At 59.1% G+C, this 25,463-nt stretch overlaps 1 protein-coding gene and 1 pseudogene across 4 annotated transcripts in view; both read right to left on the bottom strand.

The window, feature by feature from the left end:
• IMPDH1 (inosine monophosphate dehydrogenase 1) overlaps positions 1–4,084 on the bottom strand; it is a 35,905-nt gene extending 31,821 nt beyond the window's left edge. The window contains exons 1-2 of one of the 3 annotated variants that reach the window (XM_089777756.1): positions 3,931–4,084; positions 3,082–3,180 (exon numbers count right to left, since the gene is read on the bottom strand). In XM_089777756.1, the coding sequence (XP_089633882.1) occupies positions 3,082–3,180; positions 3,931–3,953 (122 nt within the window). In that variant the 5' untranslated portion in view covers positions 3,954–4,084. Of the gene's footprint in view, positions 1–3,081; positions 3,181–3,461; positions 3,598–3,930 lie in introns of those variants that run through there. The other 2 variants (XM_089777757.1, XM_075916752.2) reach the window with 2 other exon arrangements.
• LOC142825021 (adenylate kinase 8 pseudogene) overlaps positions 1–25,463 on the bottom strand; it is a 378,854-nt pseudogene that overhangs the window by 70,198 nt on the left and 283,193 nt on the right. The window lies entirely within an intron of this gene.

Raw genomic sequence — 25,463 nt, 5'->3', positions numbered from 1 at the left:
AGCAGGAAGGGACCTTGAGAGAAATGGAGTCCAGTCCCCTGCTCTTGTGGCAGGACCTGACACCATCCCTGGCAGATTTGCCTCAGATCCCTAAATGACCCCTTCAAGGATTGAACTCACAACCCTGGGTTTAGCAGGCCAATGCTCAACCCACTGAGCTATGCTCCTCCACCCAAGCATCATCCTTAGTGGTTACCCGGGAGCAAGGCCCCGCCCATGGCCACAGCAGGAGGAGGACTGCTCCACCATGCGGGGCGGGCGGGGGGGGGAGGAGAAGCTGCTGACTGATTAACTAACGAAGCAGGATTTCACATCCCCACGCCGCACACGCTAGAGATGCCCAAGGCAGCCTGCACGCGCTGCACAAGGGGGGCCAGGCAACCAAGCGGCAGGCGAAATTCAAAGCTGGTCAACACAAGCAGACAGGCCCGGAACGCCGGGTCTCAATTAGCAGCGGCTACTCCGGAGCGAGATCCTGGCATCCGGGTGGGGAGGCCTCTGGAAACGCCTGCGCCGCCCGCAGCGGCAGCCGAAACGCAAACCCAGCGCAGGGCACCGTTAGGAAAGGGATCGAGAATAAGGCAGAAACTTCTCACTGCCGCTGCGTAAATCCAGGGACGCCCAATCCTGCGCCCCAGCTCGGGATACAGGGGCACTGGAAGCAGTTCAGCAAAGGGGGAAGACTGGCAGCCGGCCGGCTGCCCTGGAGGAGCGATTCGTGAGACGGGGACTTTTCAGCTTGGGAACGAGTCGCCGGGGTACGATCGAGGCCTAAACAATGACAACTGACTTGGGGACGCGAGTGCCACTTACTCCTTAGAGCACAGAACTAGGGGTCACCCAAGGAAGTGAACAGGCAGCAGCTCTAAAACACCCCGAGGGAAGAATTCCTTCATGCAACGCACGGTCACCCTGTGGAACTCCTTGCCACAGGATGTGGTGAAGGCCAAGACTGGATATAGATGGACAGGCCCATTAGCCAGGCTGGGCGGGGAGGGTGTCCCTGGCCTCTGTCTGTCAGGGGCTGGGAATGGGTGTCAACTGGGAATCCTCACGGGATCCCTCCCCTGCGTCCCCTCCCTCTGGGGCAGGCACCGGGCACTGGCCGCTCGGGCAGACAGGACACTGGAAGATGGCCCTTTGCTCTGACCCGTCTGGCTGCTCTGGTGCTGGAGCAGACCCTGGGCTCCCTCAGGACTAAGCTGAGAATTGCCTCTCCTCTCGTGGGCTCCAGGACTCTCCCGTTTACGGGGTCAAGGCCGGTTCTCCCTGCCTCCCTCGCTGTGCTCAGCCCCGAGACAGCGCTGGGAAAGGCAGCCCACCCGGGTGGACCGGCCCCCCGGGACGGAGAAGGCCCCTGTCCCTCCGGCGTCTGGGCCCCGGTTCCATTACCCTCCCCGGGACAAAATCTGCAATTTCTCTGCAGGGTCAGTCTCCAGCCCCTTCTTCAAAAGTCCCAATGAACCGTCGCCACGAATAGGGCCCTGGGGTTCGACACAAGGCCTGTCAGTTCCAGGGTTATTTACCGTCAGTTTCACTTTCTGGTTGCCTCAGCACCATTGGGCAGGAAAATACTGCAAGGGAAGACTCAGACAAAGGCCGGGGGCGGGGGGCGAGGGAGGGGCTGTATTTTAAAAATAAGTCTTTGAACATCGGGCCCTGTATCTCCCAGGGGTGCTCAAACGGTTAATTAGGTAACCGTGGAAAATCTAAGCGGTGACACGCTGCAGGCTCTGTGCTATACAGCTGATCCTGCTGAGCCCACGGTGCAGCCGGCTCCCCGGGAGCGGGGCCGGCAGCCAGTGCCCACCGGGAGCTGGCTCCCAGCTGCTGGCCCCACTCCTGGGGGAGTCAGCTGCACTGCGGGATCAGCTTTATACTGCATTGCTCGCAGCGCGAGGTGGCAGCAGCTCCCAGGCTCCCGGCCCTGCTCCCAGGGAGCTGGCTGCCCCCCGTGCTGTGGACTCTACAGAGTCAGCAGCGCACGTGGCATCCAGCTGCCTGGGAGCAGGGCCGGGAGCCGGCCTGTAACCGTTACGGCAACCGACGGGCTCAACCGTTTGAACGGTTACATTCCTAGTAGCTACCAGACACTGGAAAGAGTTTGCGCACCGGCCCGTCTTCGTCCGTCTGTCTGTCCGTGAGGCTGTTTGTTCCAGAATTTCTCCTGAACGGTCAGAGCGGGCTCCACTCTTTGGTTTGCAGCAGGGATGTTAATGGGCAACGGGTGACCCAGGAAGCATGATCCGTAGCAGGGCGATGCTTCCCGGGTAATGGTTAACTGGGACCACTGGTGGCAGCAGTGGGGGAGGCTGCGGTGGGGGGAGCTCAGCCAGGCTGGCGCAGGCCCCCACGTAACTAGTTAACCGGTTACACCTCACGTAACCGGGATGCGACATCCCTCGCACACAGCTTCCGCGTGCCACAGCCCAAGGTAAGGCCGGGGTTGGCTGTGCCACGGCACTGGGGTGTGTCTGGAGCGTTTCCCACCCCACGGCAAGGGAGGGGGCTGATCGGAGGGACATTTATACTCATGAATGATCACGGGGGCAGCAAGTGCTCCAGCCCCTGGGAGCAGCCGCCGGTCGGGCGTCCCAGGCCACCGTGCCGCGCAGCCCGGGGGGGAGCAGCCGCCAACTGGGTCACATGGCCCCAGGCAAAAGCCAGAGGGTGGGCTATGCCCCCCCTCCGGGGCAATGCTGGGCAAATGCTCTAATATTTGAAGAGAACTATCTCCCACAGAGTGCGCAGGCAGGAGATCGGTTAAAGCCAGGCACCTGACACTCTCCTACCCGCGCGGAGCTGGGGGCCACGTGGTGTGTGGGCCCCTCGCTGCCCGACTCTTGGATCACCGACTCGGCCAAGCCCGGGGGGGCCGTTCCCAGGTTTCAACCAAAGCAAAGATGCAGGGAAACCCGCCAGCCAGAGCCCCACTGCGGCCTAGGAGAGGTGCACCAGGGCTGTCCTGAGCCTTCCCGGGCAGGGACCCTGGCGCCGGGCAGGGACATAAACCTGGGAGCCAAGCAGCCGCCCCAGCGCCGCCCCGGAGCCGCCGGCCGGGCAGAGGGCGCAGCCACTTACTTGTAGGTGAGGCCGTCGGCGATGGCAAAGAGCTGCTGGGCCGTGAGCCCGTCCTCGGGCACGTAGCCGGTCCCCCCGCTGATCAGGTAGTCGGCCATGCTGCAGGGAGAGGGCGGAGTTAGCACCGGCCAGGTCACTGCCCCGCACCCAGAGCATGGCAGCGCCACCCGCCTGGGGAGGGGCCGAGAGTCTGGCTCCTGCAGGCTCACGCTGGGTACCGCTCCCTGCCAGGGTGGGCGCCCCGGGGGGGCGGGGGGCTCACGCCCTGCCCGTGGGCTGCAGGCAGCCGTGCGCCCCAGGCCCTCCCCCGGCCGGCAGCGGGAAGGGAGCCCGGCCCCGGAGCAGGCCCGGCCGGGGATGCAGCCGGAGGCGCCACCCACCTTGGCAGCGGGGGAAGCGCGGAGCCTGCAGCAGGCGGGCCCGCGAGCGGAGGCCGGAGCGCAAGGCGGCTGCTCCCGGCGCGCACGCAAGGCCGGGCCCGCCCCGGGGGGGGAGGCGCAGGGCGCAGCGCACGCCCCCGCCCCGCGCGTGGGGCGCGCACCTGGCTGCCCCCCACCAGCGGTGCCAGCACCCGCCCCCCGGCGCCCCCGCCTCGCCAGGCCCCCGAGCGCGAGCGCCTCCGCCCCCCGGCGCACGGCCCCCGAGCGCCCCGGTCCCCCGGCGCCGTGCGCCCCGCTGCGCGCAGCCCCGCCGTGCGCCCCAGCCCCGCTGCGCGCCCCGCCCGCAGGGCCCCGGCACCGCTGCAGAGCGGCCGCTCCGCGAGCCCCGGCGGGGGAGCCAGGCCGCGGGGATGGATTCGCCGGGCGGCCGCCGCGCCCCCACGTTCCCCGCCGCCGCCCGAGCCGGTACCTCGCGGGCTCCCCCTCGCCCATGGCTCGGCCCGGGCTCCGCAGCGGCCGCGCCGCCCGCGCTGCACACGCTGCTCGCTGGGCGGGAGGCGGCTGGAGGCCGGGCCGGGGGCGGAGAAGGGACCGGCCCTGCCCACGCTGGCGGGGAGCCGAGGAGCGGGAGCTGGGCAGGGCTGCAGCGGGCGGGGGGGTATGGAGAGACCGGAGGCAGCCCCCCTCGCCCAGCCTGGGCCTCGGGTACCAGGCCTGGTCTGGCTGGGCCGCACCTGGGCCCCCCGGAGATGCTCTGCACGCTCGCCCGCCCGGACCCTGCCTCCCTAAGCTGCAGCGAGAAACCCAGGGCCTGCCCGCCCCCAGCCCACCAGGAGCACCCCAGCCAGCCCGTCCCCTGTGTGCCCTGGGCACCCCGGCCTGCCCGCCCCCAGCCCACCAGGAGCACCCCAGCCAGCCCGTCCCCTGTGTGCCCTGGGCACCCCGGCCTGCCCGCCCCCAGCCCACCAGGAGCACCCCAGCCAGCCCGTCCCCTGTGTGCCCTGGGCACCCCGGCCTGCCCGCCCCCAGCCCACCAGGAGCACCCCAGCCAGCCCGTCCCCTGTGTGCCCTGGGCACCCCGGCCTGCCCGCCCCCAGCCCACCAGGAGCACCCCAGCCAGCCCGTCCCCTGTGTGCCCTGGGCACCCCAGCCTGCCCGCCCCCAGCCCACCAGGAGCACCCCAGCCAGCCCATCCCCTGTGTGCCCTGGGCACCCCGGCCTGCCCGCCCCCAGCCCACCAGGAGCACCCTAGCCAGCCCGTCCCCTGTGTGCCCTGGGCACCCCGGCCTGCCCGCCCCCAGCCCACCAGGAGCACCCTAGCCAGCCCGTCCCCTGTGTGCCCTGGGCACCCCAGCCTGCCCGCCCCCAGCCCACCAGGAGCACTCCAGCCAGCCCGTCCCCTGTGTGCCCTGGGCACCCCGGCCTGCCTGCCCCCAGCCCACCAGGGGCACCCCGGTCTGCCTGCCCCCAGCCCACCAGGAGCACCCGAGCCAGCCCGTCCCCTGTGTGCCCTGGGCACCCCGGCCTGCCCGCCCCCAGCCCACCAGGAGCACCCGAGCCAGCCCGTCCCCTGTGTGCCCTGGGCACCCCGGCCTGCCCGCCCCCAGCCCACCAGGAGCACCCGAGCCAGCCCGTCCCCTGTGTGCCCTGGGCACCCCGGCCTGCCCGCCCCCAGCCCACCAGGAGCACCCCAGCCAGCCCGTCCCCTGTGTGCCCTGGGCACCCCGGCCTGCCCGCCCCCAGCCCACCAGGAGCACCCCAGCCAGCCCGTCCCCTGTGTGCCCTGGGCACCCCGGCCTGCCCGCCCCCAGCCCACCAGGAGCACCCGAGCCAGCCCGTCCCCTGTGTGCCCTGGGCACCCTGGCCTGCCCGCCCCCAGCCCACCAGGAGCACCGTAGCCAGCCCGTCCCCTGTGTGCCCTGGGCACCCCGGCCTGCCCGCCCCCAGCCCACCAGGAGCACCCCAGCCAGCCCGTCCCCTGTGTGCCCTGGGCACCCTGGCCTGCCCGCCCCCAGCCCACCAGGAGCACCCTAGCCAGCCCGTCCCCTGTGTGCCCTGGGCACCCCGGCCTGTCCGCCCCCAGCCCACCAGGGGCACCCCGGCCTGCCCACCCCCAGCCCACCAGGGGCACCCTGGTCTGCCCGCCCCCAGCCCGCCCCCAGCCAGACAGGAGCACCCCGGCCTGCCTGCCCCCAGCCAGACAGGAGCACCCCGGCCTGCCCGCCCCCAGCCCGCCCCCAGCCAGACAGGAGCACCCCGGCCTGCCCGCCCCCAGCCCACCAGGAGCACCCCGGCCTGCCCACGCTCTGCCCACCACGCTGGGCTGCTCGGGCCCACCATGGTGCTGACTGTCCTGCACATGTGGTGGCTGCTGCTCTGTGGCTGCACCCTGCAGGCCCCGGCCCTATCCAGCCTCCCCCACTTTCCCCTGACACCGCGGGCGCGGGGCCGTCCCCTGGGGCGCAGGCTGGGGCCCAGCGTGTTTCCTGCTAAGTGTAACCTGTCAGCCTTGTGCTCTTGGTGTTACCCACCAGCTCTGTGGTTCTTGGGGAACCAGGGAGTGACATTCATGGAAACCATCCCCCTCCCCCAGGCCTCTGCTAGAATCAAAGACAAAGCAATGAAAAGGCCAGGGAAGACACACCTAGCTGCTTCAGACAAGGGGGATACAATTAAGGAAGCACCCCAGCCTCATTTGCATTAAAGATGGAAGAGAGGGACATCTCATTAGCATACAGAATGGAGAGCAGCTCTTCCAAGGCAGGAACCGCACTGAACTATGGGACACCGAAAGCAGAGAAGCACGGCCTGATGGGAAATCCCTGCTCCAGATGCTAATGAACCCAGGCCTGCTCACACCCAGATTAGTCATTATCAGACCAATTCTAGTAACGATCCTATTGACACCTAAAATAGTGAAACTGCCTAGTGGCATTGTGAGCTCGTTCAAGGAACATCCCCCATAACCGGGGTGACCAGTCACTATCAGTCACTATTGCCAATCTAGATGCAGTTTTGCGCAAAAAAGCCCCATCGCCATTTTAGCTATTGGGGCTTTTTTGCAGAAAACAGCTCTGTGCTGTCTACACTGGCCCTCTTGAGCAAATGATTTGCACAAGAGGGCTTTTGCCCGAACGGGAGCAGCATAGTATTTCCCCAAGAACACGGATGATCTTACATGAGCTCGTCAGTGTTCTTGTGGAAATTCAAGCGGCCAGTGTAGACAGCTGGCAAGTTTTTCCGCAAAAATCAAACGATTTTGCGGAAAAACTTGCCAGTCTAGACACAGCCCATCAGTTCCATTGAGACGTCTTCATCTCCTGTCTGATCGTGCTGGGGGCTCTGTTCTGCTTTTCTCCTGCCCTCTGGACCCCCGGCTACCGTCATCATCTGGGAACCCCGATCAGTGCAAGCTCCGTGGAGTGGTGAGGTCTCTCTCTCTCTCCCCCTCCCATCATCTATCTCTCTAAGCATAGCCTCCTGACCCTGCCCTGTGTAAACTGTGACATGGTTACCTAACGTTTGTAATCGGTTTTAATTTAGATTTAATATTGTAATTGTTAGATTTAATATTGTAACTTTGATCTCTATTCACTACTCAGAAATAAATCACTTTCATTGTTAAGCTGGTTGCTTCTCTCTCTTTCTTTCTCTTTTGCTCACTCTTCCTTAAGGGGGGTTGTTTTGGCTTCCCCATTCGCTCTGCAACAACGCTTCTTGTACCCAAGCAGAAGATCCCTGGAGTGCCCAGAATCCTGTGGGGTTTGCTCATCGTGTGGTTTACCGGTGAATGACTGTGGTGTGAAAGTGGGGATAGGGGGTGCTGAACCCGGGGGCTTATGAGGATGGCAGCTTAAAGTGCTGTTTAATCCAGCCCACGGAGTCCAAAGGCACATGAGGGTGCAGTGGGGCATTGCTGTGAAACCCAGCCAGCTGAGTCCGGGACATATGAGGGGGTCAGCTTGTGAGTGCTGAGTACCCAGTCCTCTCAGACGTGCTCTGTTAGTGGGGGTGAGTGTCTGTGTGTGTTGCCAAGGTGGGAAGAACCCCGCCCTGAGGAACCTAGTTCCTGCAGGAGAGCTCCAGTGGGAGGGGGAATTGGCAGCAGGGAGAATTCAGCTCCATAGGAGAGCCCAAGTGAGCACGAGCAGCACCCGGATAGAACGGTTAACCTCCCCCAGTCCCATAAGGGTGACCCTGGTAAATGGGCATTCCCCAGAGTATTGGGCAAATCTGGGAACAGGGCTCTGGAATGAGCAGAGCGGCAGCGCGGGCCTAGAACCCCCCCCCCCGTACATGAGCCCCCAGCCCTGCTGGGAAGGGTTCTTGCAGTCCCTGGGGGCGGGGAGGGAGCAATCCAGCAGCCACCTGGGTGTCCCCAGAATGAAGCCTGGCACCCAGCCGCTCTCCTTCCTTGGCCGGGTGCGATGTGGGGGGGCTGCCTGCTCTGTGACCCGGGGCCCCCCTGCGCCGGGATGAGAGATTCCCACTGACCCATTGGGCCAGACTCCTGGGCCCAGCCTGAGCAGATAACAGGGAGGGGAGTAGACAAAGGTGGGGGGCAGAGAGGAACACCTGCCAGGGGGTAGGGCCTGGGAGCCGGGCAGTTTTTGGCTGGAAAACCATGAAGAGAGGAGACTAAGCTGAGTCCTGGGGGTTGGGGGGGGGTGGATCCCTGCCCCAAGGGGTCTGAGGCTGCCTGGCCCTGACTCCTGTAGCCACGTCACGTCTGTGCTGGGCTGGATCCCGGAGAAGCAATAAACCCCCCTGTTCTACTGGCTGGCAGGGTCTCATCTTGCTGCTACGGGGGTGCAGGAACCGGGGGGATCCCCAACAGGATAAGGGGTTTGGGGGATGGGCGGCCACCCCTGCCCTTCAGCCTGGCTCTGGCAGCCCCCGTGGCATTCGGATAAGGAGGCTGGAGACTTGGGGGCTTGGATCAGCTGGTCGAGACGTGGAGGGAATTCCCATCGATCAGTCGCTGGGGGCTCTCGCGGCTCTGAGTTCAAGTGTAGTAGAGCCGGGTGCGGGGCCGGCCCGGACGGGGATCGCGTCCGTCGCTGCTCGTGCCGGGGCCCACACGGCCCCTCATCCCCCCGCTTCTCCCCGCGCACCGCCGAGATGGTGCTGGGGGGGAACCGGCTTCTAAGGCTCCGGCTGGCAGCTCTGGTCCAGCCAGGCCTCCAGCAGGGGCGCAAGGCGGCGGGATGGGGGCTCTCCCCTTTGCTCGGGCTGGGTCCTGGGGCCCCAGGGGCCCAGCAGGGGCGGTCCCAGCCCACAGGGACTGCAGCAACCCTCGCGGCGCGGCGCAGCCAAGGGGCGTGCGTGGGAGGCATGTGACACGCCCGGTCATGTGTCAGAGGGGAATTGGACACAGCTAACGGGCCGTGACCAGCACGAGGGCTTGAATCTCTCACTTTGTGTCTAACGATCTGCCCTTTCCCCTCCGGCCCCTCACATGACGCTGGCGCGCGGACCGGCCCCGCGAAAGGAGTTGCCGAGCAAACCCAGAAAGGCAGCGAGAGCCGGATCCGGGAGCGCGTGTGCCCAGCCGGTGGTGCAGCCCCAGGGCGAGCGGACCAGGCCCGCTCCGAAACCAGGGGCTAGTGGCGGCGCTGGGCGTGCAATGGTCTTGTCTGCACAACCGGGCGTGGCCCGTCGCTCTGTGGCCATGGACCTGCACCTCCGCCGTCTGCCCAGCGCGTGTGGGGCAGCAAGAACCATCGACCCCCTCGCCAGCCTTCGCCCGCCCGCCCCGGCCCCAGGGCCAGCACAGAACCACAGAACCCCAGGGCCGGCAGAGCCCTCCGGAGCCATCGCGTCAGCCCCCTGCCCAGAGCAGGACCAGCCCCGACTCCATCAGCCCAGCCACGGCTTGGTCAGGCTGGGACTTAAACACCCCTAGGGATGGAGACTCCACCCCCTCCCCAGGGAACCCAGCCCAGCGCCTCCCCCCCGCCTAGGGAAAGAGTTTTTCCCAATCTCCAACCTAGACCCCCCCCCCACTGCAACTTGAGCCCATTGCTCCTCGTTTTGCCCCCACTGAGAACAGCCTCTCGCCAGCCTCTTTGGATCCCCCTTCAGGGAGTTGCCGGCTGCTCTCAACCCCCCTCGCTCTGCTCTTTGCAGACTGAACAAGCCCAAATCCCTCAGCCTCTCCTCGTAGATCATGTGCTCCAGCCCCCGCATCATTTTGGTTGCCTCCGCTGGCCCCTCTCCAATGCGTCCACATCCCTTCTCTAGTGGGGGGCCCAGAACTGGACACAACACTCCAGATGTGGCCTCACCAGAGCCGAATAAAGGGGAATAATGACATCTCTGGATCTGCTGGCAACGCTCCTCCTAATGCCCCCTAATACGCCATTAGCCTTCTTGGCTACAAGGGCCCCTGTTGACTCATCTCCAGCTTCTCATCCACTGTAACCCCCAGGGCCTTTTCTGCAGAACTGCTGCTTAGCCAGTCGGTTCCCAGCCTGTACCAATGCTTGGGATTCTTCTGTCCCAAGGGCAGGACTCTGCACTTGTCCTTGTTGAACCTCAGCAGATTTCTTTTGGCCCAACTCTCCAATGTGTCCAGGTCACTCTGGACCCTTCCCTGCCCTCCAGCGTATCTACCAGGCAGGACAATCGCCAGGTGTCAGACATTCTGGGCTTAGGACAAACCACTGCTCAGCTCCCTAGGGGGGCACAAGGAAACAAAAGGTCTTTTATTCTGCTCTCACCCCTCCGGAGGCCTACCCAGGTAGGGGATCCGCTTTGAGCCTCTCCCTGCAGGCCTGTCACCTCCTCCAGCTGGGGGACTGGGCCGAGGCAGAGCTGAAATGGCCAAATGGGACCCCTGTGCTCAGCTAGTCTGGTTGATCGTCCTCCGCTCTGCTGGCCAGAGACATAGGGACAACGGGGAGTTGCTTATGGACACTGGGAAGAAGAACCGGGACGATGGAACTGGGCCATTCCCAGAGGGAAGTGGCAGAATTATCCGTAGCGACTTTGACTCAGAGAGCAGGCAGAGCCTCAGCCCATGGCACAATAACACTCATCCTCAGTATTAAATGGGCCCATTAAACAGCAGTGAAAGTCAGACATTTTCAAATCAGCAGGTCCAGATACGTTCTATCCAAGAGTTTAGAAGAGTTGGCCGAGGGGCAAACTGGCCCATGGACGATTATTTTACTGAGGCTATGTCTACATTGCAGGCTTTTGGAAGAACCTTTTTCTGGAAGAGATCTTATGATACAACTTCCGAAAGAGCATGTCCACACTGCCAAAGTGCATTGAAAAAGTGATCTGCTTTTTGAAAGAGTGTCCACACTGAATGGGCACTCTCTTGCACGTCAGCTGTGATTGCTATGCACGGACTGGCCACCAGGGCACCTGTGCTTTTTCCTCTTTCTCTTCTTTCGAAAGAACTCCCTCTTCCCCGCCCGCACGCGCCTTTTTCCGAAAGAGCTCTTTCAGAAAAAGGCTTCTTCCGTGTAGAATGAAGATTACCAACGCCAGCCAGAACAACCCTCTGTTCTTTCGATTTTCTTTCAGAAGAATGCAATTGCAGGGTGGACGTAACTCAGGTTTTGTGGGGAAAATGGCCATTTTTCCAAAGGGTACATGCCGATATTTCCAGCCGCCTGACGTTGATTCTGGGAAGATAAAGGAATGGCTGACGGGGGACTCAGCAATAAAGAATGGATGAAGGGGAATATAATTAATGCAGATCAATGTGGGTTTGTGAAAACCAGTGTCCCGTCCTTGTGGAGTGGCTGGGAAAGGCAATAGCATGGCTGTAATACCCTTAGGCTTTGGGGAGGGGGTTCACTTGGTACCACATGCAAAAACCCAGACAGATACAAAATGAGCCCGGCCCACGGTGACTGGACCAGGAGCTGGCGAGGGGATCGGGCTCATGCAGTAAAATGTTGCTGAACGGGAGGTTCCTGCAGGACCCCTGTCACGTTATTGGATTGTGAAGGGAGCAGCCGGGTCACTGCTGCGCCCATGGGGGGTGTTGGCCCCAAAAGTGGTCCAAAGGGGGCCATGGGAGGGGTCAAACAAAAGCTACTGTCTTCTGATTCTGTATCTGCTCTTCATAGATCTGTACAATGTCTGGGTGTGGAGTTAGGAATCTATAACCTGTATGGAGACTGGACTCTCTCTGCATGCGGTTGAGCATTGGGCAGGGCCCGGCCTATGGACATGCTAATTAGCGAGGCCCTGTGGGACAATAGCACTCAAGGGGCCAAGGACACACCTCGGGAATGGTGATCGACACCTAAGGGCTACCAGCAGGGAACAGGGATAGGCCGCTGGCTCGGTGACTTGCTGCAGCCAAGAAGAGAGCAGGAAGGAGGGATAAAGAGGCCATGTGGCTGACTCCATCTTGGTTCTCAGCTCAGCACTTCATCCCAGAGGCAGCACTGCAGGGATGGAAGAGCTGGAAAGACCTGTGAACCCATCCTGATCGTAGGATGTGCAACAAGGACTTTTAAACCAGCAGCTGTAACATCTCTGCTAGAACCTGCATCGAGAACTGGGGGATTCGGTGCATGTAATGTAGGATCCTTTAACAACCTCACTCTTGTGCTTTTCTTTATTGTGATAATAAACCTTTAGTTGTTAGATGCTAAAGGATTGGCTCAGCGTGATTTGTGGTAAGGTCCAGAGGGTAAATTGACCAGGGATCTGTGGCTGGTTTCTTGGAACCAGACAGAACTTGTTCAGGGTAGGTGAGATTGGGTGCTAGGACCCCCCACCGGTGTATGAGGCCCGGGGCCATCTGGGGCACGGATATTGCTGGGGTGTCGGAGGGGTTTTGCTCGGGAGGCTTCAGGCAGGCTGCTGAAGCGCTCTGTGGGACTGGTTTGTGGACTGTTTGGAGAGGTCACCAGTCTGGGGACTGTAAGGAGCCCCGAAGTTGAGCAATTCGCCCTGAGCGGACGCCCTCAGCTGTGCCCAGACACGGCCCGGTCCGTCACAACCCCCCAGGATCAGGTCTTGGCCTGGCACTAGTTAGCGTTTTTATCCATAACCTGGAAGGAGCCATCAGATCATGGTTCATAAGATTTGCCGAGGACACACGCTGGGGGAGCGGTAGCTACCGAGGGGGCCGGGTCACTGAGACAGAGTGATCCGGTTCATGTGGCACCTGGGATCGGCTGTCATACGGCTCAGTGTAAATGCAGACAACCCAGGAGCACAGAATGCAGGCTACGCCGGCAGCTTGGGGGGCGCTGGCCTGGGAAGTGGGGACTCCGTGGGAGACATGGGGGTCACAGTGAATAATCAGCTGACCAAGAGCTCCCAATATGAGGCCCGTAAGTCCATGAGGATGAGTTGGAGAGGGTCAGAGAAGAGCCAGGGGAGGATGAAAAGGCCAGAGAACAGGCCGTGCAGTGACTTTGCTCCTGCAGCTCTGTCTCCATAGCTGGCCAATGAGACAGGTGAGTAGGGTGCTTGAGCACAGTCGGTAAGTACGGACGCCGGGAGCCTCCCGGAGCACAGTTGGTAAGTACGGACGCCGGGAGCCTCCCCTAGCACAGTCGGTAAGAACGGACGCCGGGAGCCTCCCCGAGCACAGTCGGTAAGTACGGACGCCGGGAGCCTCCCCGAGCACAGTCGGTAAGTACGGACGCCGGGAGCCTCCCCGAGCACAGTCGGTAAGTACGGACACGCGGAGCCTCCCCAAGCACAGTCGGTAAGTACGGACGCCGGGAGCCTCCCCGAGTACAGTCGGTAAGTACGGACGCGCAGAGCCTCCCCGAGCACAGTCGGTAAGTACGGACGCGCGGAGCCTCCCCGAGTACAGTCGGTAAGTACGGACGCCGGGAGCCTCCCGGAGCACAGTCGGTAAGAACGGACGCCGGGAGCCTCCCCGAGCACAGTCGGTAAGTACGGACGCGCGGAGCCTCCCCGAGTACAGTCGGTAAGTACGGACGCCGGGAGCCTCCCGGAGCACAGTCGGTAAGAACGGACGCCGGGAGCCTCCCCGAGCACAGTCGGTAAGTACGGACGCCGGGAGCCTCCCCGAGCACAGTCGGTAAGTACGGACGCCGGGAGCCTCCCCGAGCACAGTCGGTAAGTACGGATGCCGGGAGCCTCCCCGAGCACAGTCGGTAAGTACGGACGCGCGGAGCCTCCCCAAGCACAGTCGGTAAGTACGGACGCCGGGAGCCTCCCCGAGTACAGTCGGTAAGTACGGACGCGCAGAGCCTCCCCGAGCACAGTTGGTAAGTACGGACGCCGGGAGCCTCCCCGAGCACAGTCGGTAAGTACGGATGCACAGAGCCTCCCCGAGTACAGTCGGTAAGTACGGACGCGAGGAGCCTCCCCGAGCACAGTCGGTAAGTACAGACGCGCAGAGCCTCCCCGAGCACAGTCGGTAAGTACGGACGCCGGGAGCCTCCCAGAGCACAGTCGGTAAGTACGGACGCCGGGAGCCTCCCCGAGCACAGTCGGTAAGTACGGACGCCGGGAGCCTCCCCGAGCACAGTCGGTAAGTACGGATGCACAGAGCCTCCCTGAGCACAGTCGGTAAGTACGGATGCACAGAGCCTCCCTGAGCACAGTCGGTAAGTACGGATGCACAGAGCCTCCCCGAGCACAGTCAGTAAGTACGGACGCCGGGAGCCTCCCGGAGCACAGTCGGTAAGTACGGATGCACAGAGCCTCCCCGAGCACAGTCAGTAAGTACGGACGCCGGGAGCCTCCCGGAGCACAGTCGGTAAGTACGGATGCACAGAGCCTCCCTGAGCACAGTCGGTAAGTACGGATGCACAGAGCCTCCCCGAGCACAGTCAGTAAGTACGGACGCAGGGAGCCTCCCGGAGCACAGTCGGTAAGTACGGATGCACAGAGCCTCCCTGAGCACAGTCGGTAAGTACGGACGCCGGGAGCATCCCGGAGCACAGTCGGTAAGTACGGATGCACAGAGCCTCCCCGAGCACAGTCAGTAAGTACGGACGCAGGGAGCCTCCCGGAGCACAGTCGGTAAGTATGGATGCACAGAGCCTCCCCGAGTACAGTTGGTAAGTACGGACGCCGGGAGCCTCCCGGAGCACAGTCAGTAAGTACGAACGCAGGGCTTTCCGCGGGGACTAGGGACGGAATACCAGGCTCTTTGCTCTGGCAGGGAAAGGTCTGACATGGCACAGTGGCTGGAAGCCAGTTTGCAAATTGAGGCAGGAAATGGGGCGCACGTCGTTAGCAGGGAGTAATTAACCACGGGAACAATTCGCCACGGGCCCCGCTGGATTCTCCTCTTGAAGTCACACACGTCCGCAGGGGCAGACTTAGCAAGGCCAAGCACAAACCCAGCACAAGCCAGCTAGGCAGGCAAGGGGAACCAGGAACCATCCCCAAAGCCATGAGAAGCAAGGGCAGGCGGGCCCGTTGCCCAGCGAGGGGGAATCGCGCTAACCGACGGCGTGGCAGTGCGCGGGTGCTTAGCGACGTCTGTGCGCCACTTTCACCAGGCAGGTGGGTGGCGACTCGACGCCTCACACGGTGAGTGCCAGTGACAATGGGGGAGGTAGTTCGAATTCTGACCCTGTCTTCCAAAGCACTGACAACCCCTCCAGCTTGGTATCTGCCGGCTTAATAAGTGTCGATCTCTGAATCGGTGATGAAGTTATTGAACAGAACCGGTCCCAGAACAGACCCCTGCGGAACCCGCCTCCTTCTGCCCTTTCAGCAGGACTGGGAACCGTTAATAACGACTCTCTGAGAACGGTTCTCCAGCCAGTTCTGCACCCACCTTACACAGCCCCATCTCATAGAACCACAGAGCTGGAAGAGACCTCAGGAGGCATCAAGTCCAGCCCCCTGCTCTAGGCAGGACCAATCCCAGCTCAATCAACCCAGCCAGGGCTTTGTCAAGCCGAGACTTAAACACCTCTAGGGACGGAGACTCCACTTCCCTAGGGACCCCAGCCCACAAATACAAATCTAGGGTGTATTTCCCTAGTTTGTTGATAAGGTCACGTGAGACTATCAAATGTCTCAGTAACGTCCAGGAATCCCCCGTCCACCGCTTCTCCCTTAGCCACAAGACTCGTTACCCTCTCAAAGAAAGCGACCCGATCGGTTGGACATGATCTGTTCTTTACACATCCACGCTGGCTGTTCCCTACCCCTTATTATCTTCCAGGTGTTTGCAGATGATTCCTTAATGACCTGCTCCATCATCTTCCCTGGCACAGCAGTTAAACTGACCGGTCTGGAGTTTCCTGGGTTGTCCTTGTTTCCCTTTTGATAGATGGGCCCTAGATTTGCCCTTTTCCCGTCTCCCACGACTTTTCAAAGACAATCGCTGTTGGCTCGGCAGACTCTGGTCGGCTCCTTGCGTGCTCTAGGCGGCATTCCACCAGGGAGACGTCTAACTTCTCTACGTCGTTGGGAGCTTGTTCTTTTCATACTTTGACTTCTGAGCCTACCCCGTTTTCACTGGCACGTTCACTACTGTAGGCGTCCAGTCAGCACCAACCTTCCTGGTGAAAACCGACACTAAGCACCTTTGCCATTTCCACGTTTCCCTCTTCAATGAGCAACGGGCCTGCCCCGTCCTCAGCCTTGCTCCTGTTTCTAACGTAACTTCAGCCCAGCTCTTGGGGGAAAAGGCCTGCACCATGCGGGAGCACGTTGCAGCATATACTGAGTGAGGTGCCCAGACACTCAGGTGATGGGCACCGGCACAGAGGAAAGACCACATTGGGGGCATCTGATTTAGACCCTAAGTCCCCAAGAAGCCTACAGCGCTGACCGCTTCAACTTCTGGCTGGCATGATAAGAACATGAGAACGGCCGTACTGGGTCAGACCAAAGGTCCATCTAGCCCAGTATCCTGTCTGCCGACAGTGGCCAGCACCAGGTGCCCCAGAGAGGGTGGACCGAAGGCAATGATCAAGCGATTTGTCTCCTGCCATCCCTCTCCAGCCTCTGACAAACAGAGGCCAAGGACACAATTTTATCCCCTGGCTAATAGCCTTTTATGGACCTAACCTCCATGAATTTATCTAGCTTCTCTTTAAACTCTATTATAGTCCTAGCCCTCACAGCCTCTTCTGGCAAGGAGTTCCACAAATTGACTGTGCGAAGAACTTTCTTTTTATTAGTTTTAAACCTGCTCCCCATTAATTTCATTTGGTGTCTAGTTCTTCTATTATGGGAACTAATAAATAACTTTTCTTTATTCACCCTCTCTACACCACTCAGGATTTTATTTACCTCAGTCTCCTCTTTTCTAAACTGAAAAGTCCCAGTCGCTTTAACCTCTCCTCATATGGGACCTGTTCCAAACCCCTAATCATTTTAGTTGCCCTTTTCTAAGGCCAAAATATCTTTTTTGAGGTGAGGAGACCACATCTGTACACAGTATTCCAGATGTGGGCATACCATAGTTTTATACAGGGGCAGTAAGATATTTCTCATCTTATTTTCTATCCCTTTTTAAATAAATTCCTAGCATCCTATTTGCTTTTTTGACCGCAGCTGCACTCTGTGTGGACGTTTTCAGGGAATTATCCACAATAACACCAAGATCTCTTTCCTGATTAGTTGTAGCTAAATTAGCCCCCATCATATTGTACGTATGTTCTTATGTAATTTGTTCTTATGTTCTTAAGTAATTTCATTTGCCATTTTGCTGCCCAGTCACTCAGTTTGGTGAGATCTTCTTGAAGTTCTTCACAGTCTGCTTCTGTCTTGACTATCCTAAACAGTTTAGTATCATCCGCAAACTTTGCCACCTCACGGTTTACCCCTTTCTCTAGATCATTTATGAATAAGTTGAATAGGATTGATCCCAGGACTGACCCTTGGGCAACACCTAGTTACCCTTCTCCATTCTGAACATTTACCATTTATTCCTACCCTTTGTTTCCTGTCTTTTAACCAGTTCTCAATCCATGAAAGAATCTTCCCTCTTATCCCAAGACAACCTAATTTACACAAGAGCCTTTGGTGAGGGACCTTGTCAAAGGCTTTCTGGAAATCTAAGTATACTATATCTACTGGATCCCCCTTGTCTGCATGTTTGTTGACCCCTTCAAAGAACTCGAATAGATTAGTAAGACAGGATTTTCCTTTACAGAAACCATGTTGACTTTTGTCCAACAAATTATGTTCTTCTATGTGTCTGACAATTTTATTATTTACTATAGTTTCAACTAATTTACCTAGTACTGACATTAGACTTACTGGTCTGTAATTGCCAGGGTCGCGTCTAGAGCCCTTTTTAAATATTGGCGTTATGTTAGCTGTCTTCCAGTCCTTGGGTACAGAAGCTGATTTAAAGGATTGATTACAAACCACAGTTAATAGTTCTGCAATTTCACAGTTGAGTTCTTTCAGAACTCTTGGGTGAATGCCAGCCGGACCCAATGATTCATTACTGTTACATTTTTCAGTTTGTTCCAAAACTTCCTCTAATGACACTTCAATCCGGGACAGTTCCTCAGATTCATCCCCCGCAAAGAACGGTTCAGGTTTGGGACTCTCCCTAACCTCCTTAGCCGTGAAGACTGAAGCAAAGAAATCATTTAGTCTCTCTGCAATGGCTTTATCGTCCTTGATTGCCCCTTTTGTATCTCGAACATTCAAGGGCCCAATTGTTTTTTTAGCAGGCTTCCTGCTTCTAATGTACATTTTGCTATTGGTTTTTGAGTTGTTGGTTAGCTGTTCCTCAAAATCATTTTGGGCTTTTCTTATTTCATTTTTACACTTACTTTGGCAGTGTTTATGTTCCTTTCTATTTACCTCACTAGGATTGGACTACCTATGTTCTTATGGCTCAGGTACCCAGGGCTCGGGGATTTCAAATTAACATCCTTTTAGCTGAAATGAGACTTCCCCCCCCAGCCAGAATTTCTCATTGAAACATTTCAGATTTTTTCTCCTTTTTCAGAAATTTCTGAAAGAAACACAAACGGCTCCAACCTGCCAGTTGGTTCAGCAACGTTTCGGTTTCGCTTTCCAGTTTGTTTCTGTGTGTTTTTCTGCTGGACTAGCGGAGTCACGGTTTTAAACATGCGAATGTTGATTGTGAATGACTCCAATGTCACCACTAAAAAACCTCCATTTCTAAAATTCATTCTCCAGGGGAACTGAACACCAAATGAAACAGACGTTATGAATCAGATGGGGTCAAAATGCTTCCCCCTACCTCTGCCTGCACGGTTGAATGTTCCATTTTTGATCAGCTGTGTTAACAAAACAAGACTTCATCCATCCTCCCTCATACCCTCCATCCAGAAACCAACCATCCAGCCGTAATGTTGGGGGGATTTTGTCCACTCTTGCAGTCCTATGTTAATTCGGGTTTTACATTCACTGGTTGCTTTGTTGTGCTGTGATTCTACTGCCCTGTGCTGTTCTGGAGTAAAAGAGAGAGAGTGTGTGTGTGCGCGCGTGCCTCAGTTTCCCTGGCCACTGCAGCACTATGCATGAGGAGGGGGAGGCTGGGCAGACTCACTGTGGACACTGTCAACCTAACAGTCAATGAAGGTGCAAACAGCTCTTTGTGTAGATTCCTGCTATTGCCTTTGAATCTTATCTCCTTTGTTTTAACTACCCAATCTTCAGGTGCTTACTGGTTCCCAGTTCTGCCTTCCTGCTTTTCCCTTTGGTATTTCCATACCCTCTGCTCCTTCCCCCCACCCGCCTTCTCCTGTTTATTTCAGATCTGCACATCCTAAACTCAACACTTGGGTCATCTGAAGAAGGGGGCTGTGCCCATGAGAGCTCATGATCCCATCGACATGGTTTGTTCGTCTTTAAGGGGCTACCGGACCATTGGTTGTTTTTTAAGTTTATCCTGCACAGACTGACTCGGCTCCCCCCGACGCTTGTGGAACGTGTTCAGTCTCTCTCAGCCTGAGGAGCAGGTGAGGGCGGATAACACCTTGGGCCTGGACGCAGGACAAAGCAGGAGGCGGGGCTTGCTGAGGGAGAAGGGAGCCCAGCTGGGCTGAGGCTCTGGGCTCCCCTTTCCCCAAGATGGGCTGTACTGACTGCACCTGGTGTCTGTCTGTGCAGACAAGTCCGTGCTGCGCTGTGTCCCTGGAGCCAATAAACCGTCTGTTCTCCCTGCCACCTGAAAGTCTTATCTGGCTGCGGTTGGGTGCGGGACCTGGGGACTCCCCACGCTCTGTGATACCATCCAGTCAACCAACCAACCAATCATCCATCCAACCAACCAACCAACCAGCCAACTAACCATCCATCATCCATCCAACCAACCAACCAACCAGCCAACCAACCATCCAGCCTGCCAACCAACCATCCATCCAACCAACCAACCAACCATCCATCCATCCAACCAACCAGCCAACTAACCATCCATCCATCCAACTAACCATCCATCCATCCATCCAACTAACCATCCAGCCTGCCAACCAATTATCCATTATCCATCCAACCAACCAACCAACCAACCAATCATCCATCCATCTATCCATCCAACCAACCAATCATCCATCCAACCAGCCACCCAACCATCCATCCAGCCAACCATCCATCTATCCATCCATCCAGCCTGCCAAGCAAGCAGCCAGCCAGCCAACCATCCATCCTTCCATCTATCCAACCAAACTACCATCCATCCACCCAGCCAACCATCCATCTATGCATCCAGCCAGCCTGCCAAGCAAGCAGCCAACCAGCCAGCCAGCCAACCATCCATCCATCCATCTATCCAACCATCCATTCATCCATCCATCTATCCAACCAGCCAACCAGCCAACCAACCATGCATTCATCATCCAACTAAACAAACAAACAAACATCCAACCAGCCATCCATGCTGTTCAACATACTCAGAAGTGATCTGAGGAAGGAAGTAAACAACGAGATGGCAAAAGCTGCAGGTGATACAAAATAACCCAAGGTAACTCCGTGCAAAGCGCTACAAAGGGACCTCCCAAAACTGGGAGACCGGGCAACAAAATGGCAGGTGAAATTCCATGTGGCTAAATGCAAAGTGACGCGCGCTGGGAATCCTAGTCCCAGTTCTACATGCAAAATCAGGGGGCTAATCGGCACCGGGGTCGGAGTCGTACCTGAGAGTTCTCTGTGACCCCCGGAGTGGCTGGGGGAACATGCTGATGGGGCTGGAGCAGCTGCGGCAAGAGGCGAGATTAAGAACATAAGAACGGCCGTACTGGGTCAGACCAAAGGTCCATCTAGCCCAGTATCCTGTCTGCCCACAGTGGCCAGCCAGCGCCAGGTGCCCCAGAGAGGGTGGACCGAAGACAATGATCAAGCGATTTGTCTCCTGCCATCCCTCTCCAGCCTCTGACAAACAGAGGCCAAGGACACCATTTTATCCCCTGGCTAATAGCCTTTTATGGACCTAACCTCCATGAAATTATCCAGCTTCTCTTTAAACTGTTCTAGTCCTAGCCTTCACAGCCTCCTCTGGCAAGGAGTTCCACAGGTTAACTACACGCTGTGTGAAGAAGAACTTTCTTTTATTAGTTTTAAACCTGCTCCCCATTAACTTCATTTGGTGCCCTCTAGTTCTTCTAGTTGGGCAGGGAAAGAGCTGACCAAGGGGTGATGGAGGTCTGCGAGGTACGGGATGTGCAGAAAGTGACCAGGGAAGTGCTGGTTTCCCCTCCCCCCGCCCAGCGTTTCTCAATATAAAGTATCCCTTTTCCAAAAAAAAAAAAAAAAGTTGCAAGGACCCCAGACCTAGTTTTCAGACACACACAATTTTTTTTCTCCCATTGCAACACATTTGTTTAAGCTTAATCGTAGCCGGGCGGGCGATGAAATTTGTGGGTGTAAAAGTGCAAAAATAGTAAAGTGCTGTGAAACTTACGACAAACATTCAGTTTTCTCCACGTTTCAGAGGTGTTGGGGTCCCCCCCGACTTCTCTCAGTACCCCCAGGGTGCTCGTCCCACTGGTTGAGACACACCTGCCCTAGCACACGAACCAAGAGCACCCCATGAAGTTCCTCGCAGCAGGTTCCACGCACACCAAGGGCGGTGCCTCTCCAGCCTGCGTGGTTCTCGGGGCCAGGCGCGGCGGGCCGTCCGTCTAACGGGGTTTGGAGAAGAACTAGATCCGCTCCAGGAGGACAGCTCCCTCAATGGCCAACAGCCAACTGGCCAGGGACATGGCCCCACGCTCTGGGGGTCCCTGAGCCTCCGGCTGCCAGCACCTGGGGCGGAGCGATGGATCACCCCAAAACTCCAGCTCTGTTCATGCCGGCTGGGGCGCCTGGCACTGGCCGCTGTGGGAGGACAAGACAGTGGTGGCTGGACCCTGGGTCTGACCTAGCAGGGCCGTTCTGGTCCTGCCCCAGCCCCGTGCCACGGGGAGAGAGGGGGGGTTAACGCACAGGGCAGGAGGATGAAGGGGCCTGACCGATTGGCAGGCATGCCCAGCCCAGCCCCAAAGACCTGCCTGCATCTCCAGGCTGGGGCGGGGCGGGGCGGGGCGGTTCCTTTCGGCTGGGGCCACTTCTCCAGCGGGCGCCCTGCTGGGGTTGGGGCGCAAGGCACCTCCCGCCTCCGCTCGCAGACAAATGCCTCCCGTGCACTGCCAAGCCCTGCTCTGTGTGTGTGTGTGTGAGAGAGCGAGAGCCTGGCAGTGTGTGTGTATGAGCCTGGCTCTGTGTGTGTGTGTGTGTGAGAGAGCGAGAGCCCGGGTGTGTGTGTGTGTGTGTGTGTGTGTGTGTGTGTGAGCGAGAGCCCGGCTGTGTGTGTGTGTGAGCCTGGCTCTGTGTGTGTGTGTGTGTGTGAGAGAGCGAGAGCCTGGTTGTGTGTGTGTGTGTGTGTGTGTGTGTGTGTGTGTGTGTGTGTGTGTGTGTGTGTGAGCGAGAGCCCGGCTGTGTGTGTGTGTGAGCCTGGCTCTGTGTGTGTGTGTGTGTGAGAGCAAGAGCCCGGGTGTGTGTGTGTGTGTGTGTGTGTGTGTGAGCGAGAGCCCGGCTGTGTGTGTGTGTGAGCCTGGCTCTGTGTGTGTGTGTGTGTGTGAGAGCGAGAGCCTGGTTGTGTGTGTGTGTGTGTGTGTGTGTGTGTGTGTGTGTGTGTGTGTGTGTGAGCGAGAGCCCGGCTGTGTGTGTGTGTGAGCCTGGCTCTGTGTGTGTGTGTGTGTGAGAGCGAGAGCCCGGGTGTGTGTGTGTGTGTGTGTGTGTGTGTGTGTGTGTGAGCGAGAGCCCGGCTGTGTGTGTGTGTGAGCCTGGCTCTGTGTGTGTGTGTGTGTGTGAGAGCGAGAGCCTGGTTGTGTGTGTGTGTGTGTGTGTGTGTGTGTGTGAGCGAGAGCCCGGCTGTGTGTGTGTGTGAGCCTGGCTCTGTGTGTGTGTGTGTGTGTGTGAGAGAGAGAGAGAGAGAGCCCGGCTGTGTGTGTGTATGAGCCTGGCTCTGTGTGTGTGTGTGTGTGTGTGAGAGCGAGAGCCTGGCTGTGTGTGTGTGTGAGCCTGGCTCTGTGTGTGTGTGTGTGTGTGAGAGCGAGAGCCTGGTTGTGTGTGTGTGTGTGTGTGTGTGTGTGTGTGTGTGTGTGTGTGTGAGCGAGAGCCCGGCTGTGTGTGTGTGTGAGCCTGGCTCTGTGTGTGTGTGTGTGTGAGAGCGAGAGCCCGGGTGTGTGTGTGTGTGTGTGTGTGTGTGTGTGTGTGTGTGTGAGCGAGAGCCCGGCTGTGTGTGTGTGTGAGCCTGGCTCTGTGTGTGTGTGTGTGTGTGAGAGCGAGAGCCTGGTTGTGTGTGTGTGTGTGTGTGTGTGTGTGTGTGTGTGTGTGAGCGAGAGCCCGGCTGTGTGTGTGTGTGAGCCTGGCTCTGTGTGTGTGTGTGTGTGTGTGAGAGAGAGAGAGAGAGAGCCCGGCTGTGTGTGTGTATGAGCCTGGCTCTGTGTGTGTGTGTGTGTGTGTGAGAGCGAGAGCCTGGCTGTGTGTGTGTGTGAGAGCCCGGCTCTGTGTGTGTGTGTGTGTGTGTGTGAGAGAGAGAGAGAGAGAGCCCAGCTGTGTGTGTGTGTGTGTGTGTGTGTGTGTGTGTGTGAGAGAGAGAGAGAGAGAGCCCAGCTGTGTGTGTGTGTGTGTGTGTGTGAGAGAGAGAGAGAGAGAACCCGGCTCTGTGTGTGTGTGTGTGTGTGAGAGAGAGAGAGAGAGAGCCCGGCTGTGTGTGTGTGTGTGAGCCCGGCTCTCTGTGTGTGTGTGTGTGAGAGAGAGAGAGCCTGGCTCTGTGTGTGTGTGTGTGTGTGAGAGAGAGAGAGAGCCCGGCTCTGTGTGTGTGTGAGCCCGGCTCTGTGTGTGTGTGTGAGAGAGAGAGAGAGAGAGAGAGAGCCCGGCTCTGTGTGTGTGTGATATACTGATTTCAGCAGCCGGTGGGGTGTGTGTGTGCGCGTGTGTGATTGTGACGTAGTGGGGGTACTTGCTGGGCTGTGGTGACCCCTGCTGTCTGCAGCAAGACCCAGCAGGGAAAACCTCACTATGCAAAGGTAATGCCAAACTTGTTGAACCAGTGGCCAGACACCCCCCATGGAGAGGAACAAAGGAAGGTGGAGGCTGCCCTGGCTGGGGGGCAGGGCTGGAAGAGGGTTAGTGAGTTGTTGGCTGGAAGCATGGAGGAGACAGCCTAGGGAAGGGGCTGGAGTTTAGGGGTCCAGTCTCCCCCATCTCAAGGGGGCCTGAGGCATCCTAGCCCAGCTCTGTGACCAGATTCCATCTGTGCTGTGCTGTATCCTGGAGAGGCAATAAACAACCTCCATTACACCAGCTGGTGCAGTCTGTTTGTGCCATTTCGGGGTGCAGGAGACGGGGGACCCCATCGCGCCGTCACAGTGATACACTCTGATTTCAGCAGCTGTTGTGCGACATGCCTGGCGGGCCGGGCACTGTAAACCAGGCGGGACGTTGCTGGCGCAGCATGAAACGTGCTTGTTCCCCAGCAGGTACCTAACCAGCGTGTCCTCGGCGGCTTGTGACCCGGCTCCCGGCCCCGACAGCTCCGTGCCGGGCAAGGAGGAAAAGCCGGCCGTGGGGGTCTGGGTTCACTGCCTGGCCCCCAACTCGTCTCCCCTCACGCCCGTCAGGACGGGGGTCCATTGTCCCCCCAGACCGCCATGGGAGGCTGCGACTCGCTAGGGCCGGACTAGGCCCTTCTGCCGAATGTGGGGGCCCTGCCTCGGGCCCGTCTGTCCCCAGCCCCCTCACGCCACCTGCCCCCATGCAGCCCGGCCCAGCGGAGCCAGAACGCCGGGGGCCCACCTCACAGGATGGTTAACTGGTTGACCGGTGAACCCACACACTAGGGAGCGCGGGGCCGGGCGCCCGCAGCCTGGAGGCGCTTGGTCCAGAGGGCTGCCAATCCAGCAATTCACTGAAAAGAGCCCTCCCCCCGGTCCCGGTGCTGCAGGATGGACCTGATGGGGCAGGGATGGGCGCCGAGTCGTCCAGCGCCCGACCCGCGGGGCACTGCCCACTGCAGGTATTAACGCTGCACTCGGCGGGCGTGGCTGCTTCGCCCACTGCCCAGCAGGGAGCAGGGCCCCGGGACACGCCAGCGCCAGGTGGGGCCGCAGAACAGCCCCCAGGCTGGGCCGGGAGAGCGGAGGGACGGAGAGTCCCATGGGGGGCGGCCCCGCGCTGAGCCCCCTGGGTGGCTCCTTCCCAGCCCCGTCAGCACAGAGACTCCACTGGGAGCCAGCCAGTCCTGGTCACAGCCCAGAGGACACAAGGGCCCCCCCACAGGCTGCGGCTGCAGGAAGGCATCCCCCAGACAGCACCAGACCCCGCTGAAGTGGGCGGAGTTTTGGGGGAGGGGCGGGGCCTGGGGGAGGGGATTTGGAGGAAGGGGCGGGGAAGGGGCGGGGCCTGAGGGAGGGGGCGGGGATTTGGAGGAAGAGGCGGGGAAGGGGCGGGGCCTGGGGGAGGGGGCGGAGAATTGGGGGAAAGGCGGGGAAGGGGGCGGTGCTTGGGGAAGAGGCGGGGAAGAGGGCGGGGCCTGGGGAGGAGGCGGGGATTCGGGGAAAGAGGCGGGGAAGGGGGCGGTGCTTGGGGAAGAGGCGGGGCCTCAGGGAC

The sequence above is a fragment of the Pelodiscus sinensis genome, chromosome 1, assembly GCF_052426305.1.
Source record: "Pelodiscus sinensis isolate ZL-2025 chromosome 1, ASM5242630v1, whole genome shotgun sequence".
NCBI classification, from domain to species: domain Eukaryota; kingdom Metazoa; phylum Chordata; order Testudines; family Trionychidae; genus Pelodiscus; species Pelodiscus sinensis.
The sequence above is the reverse complement of the archived record's forward strand: the minus strand, read 5'-3'. Positions and strand labels throughout refer to the sequence as shown.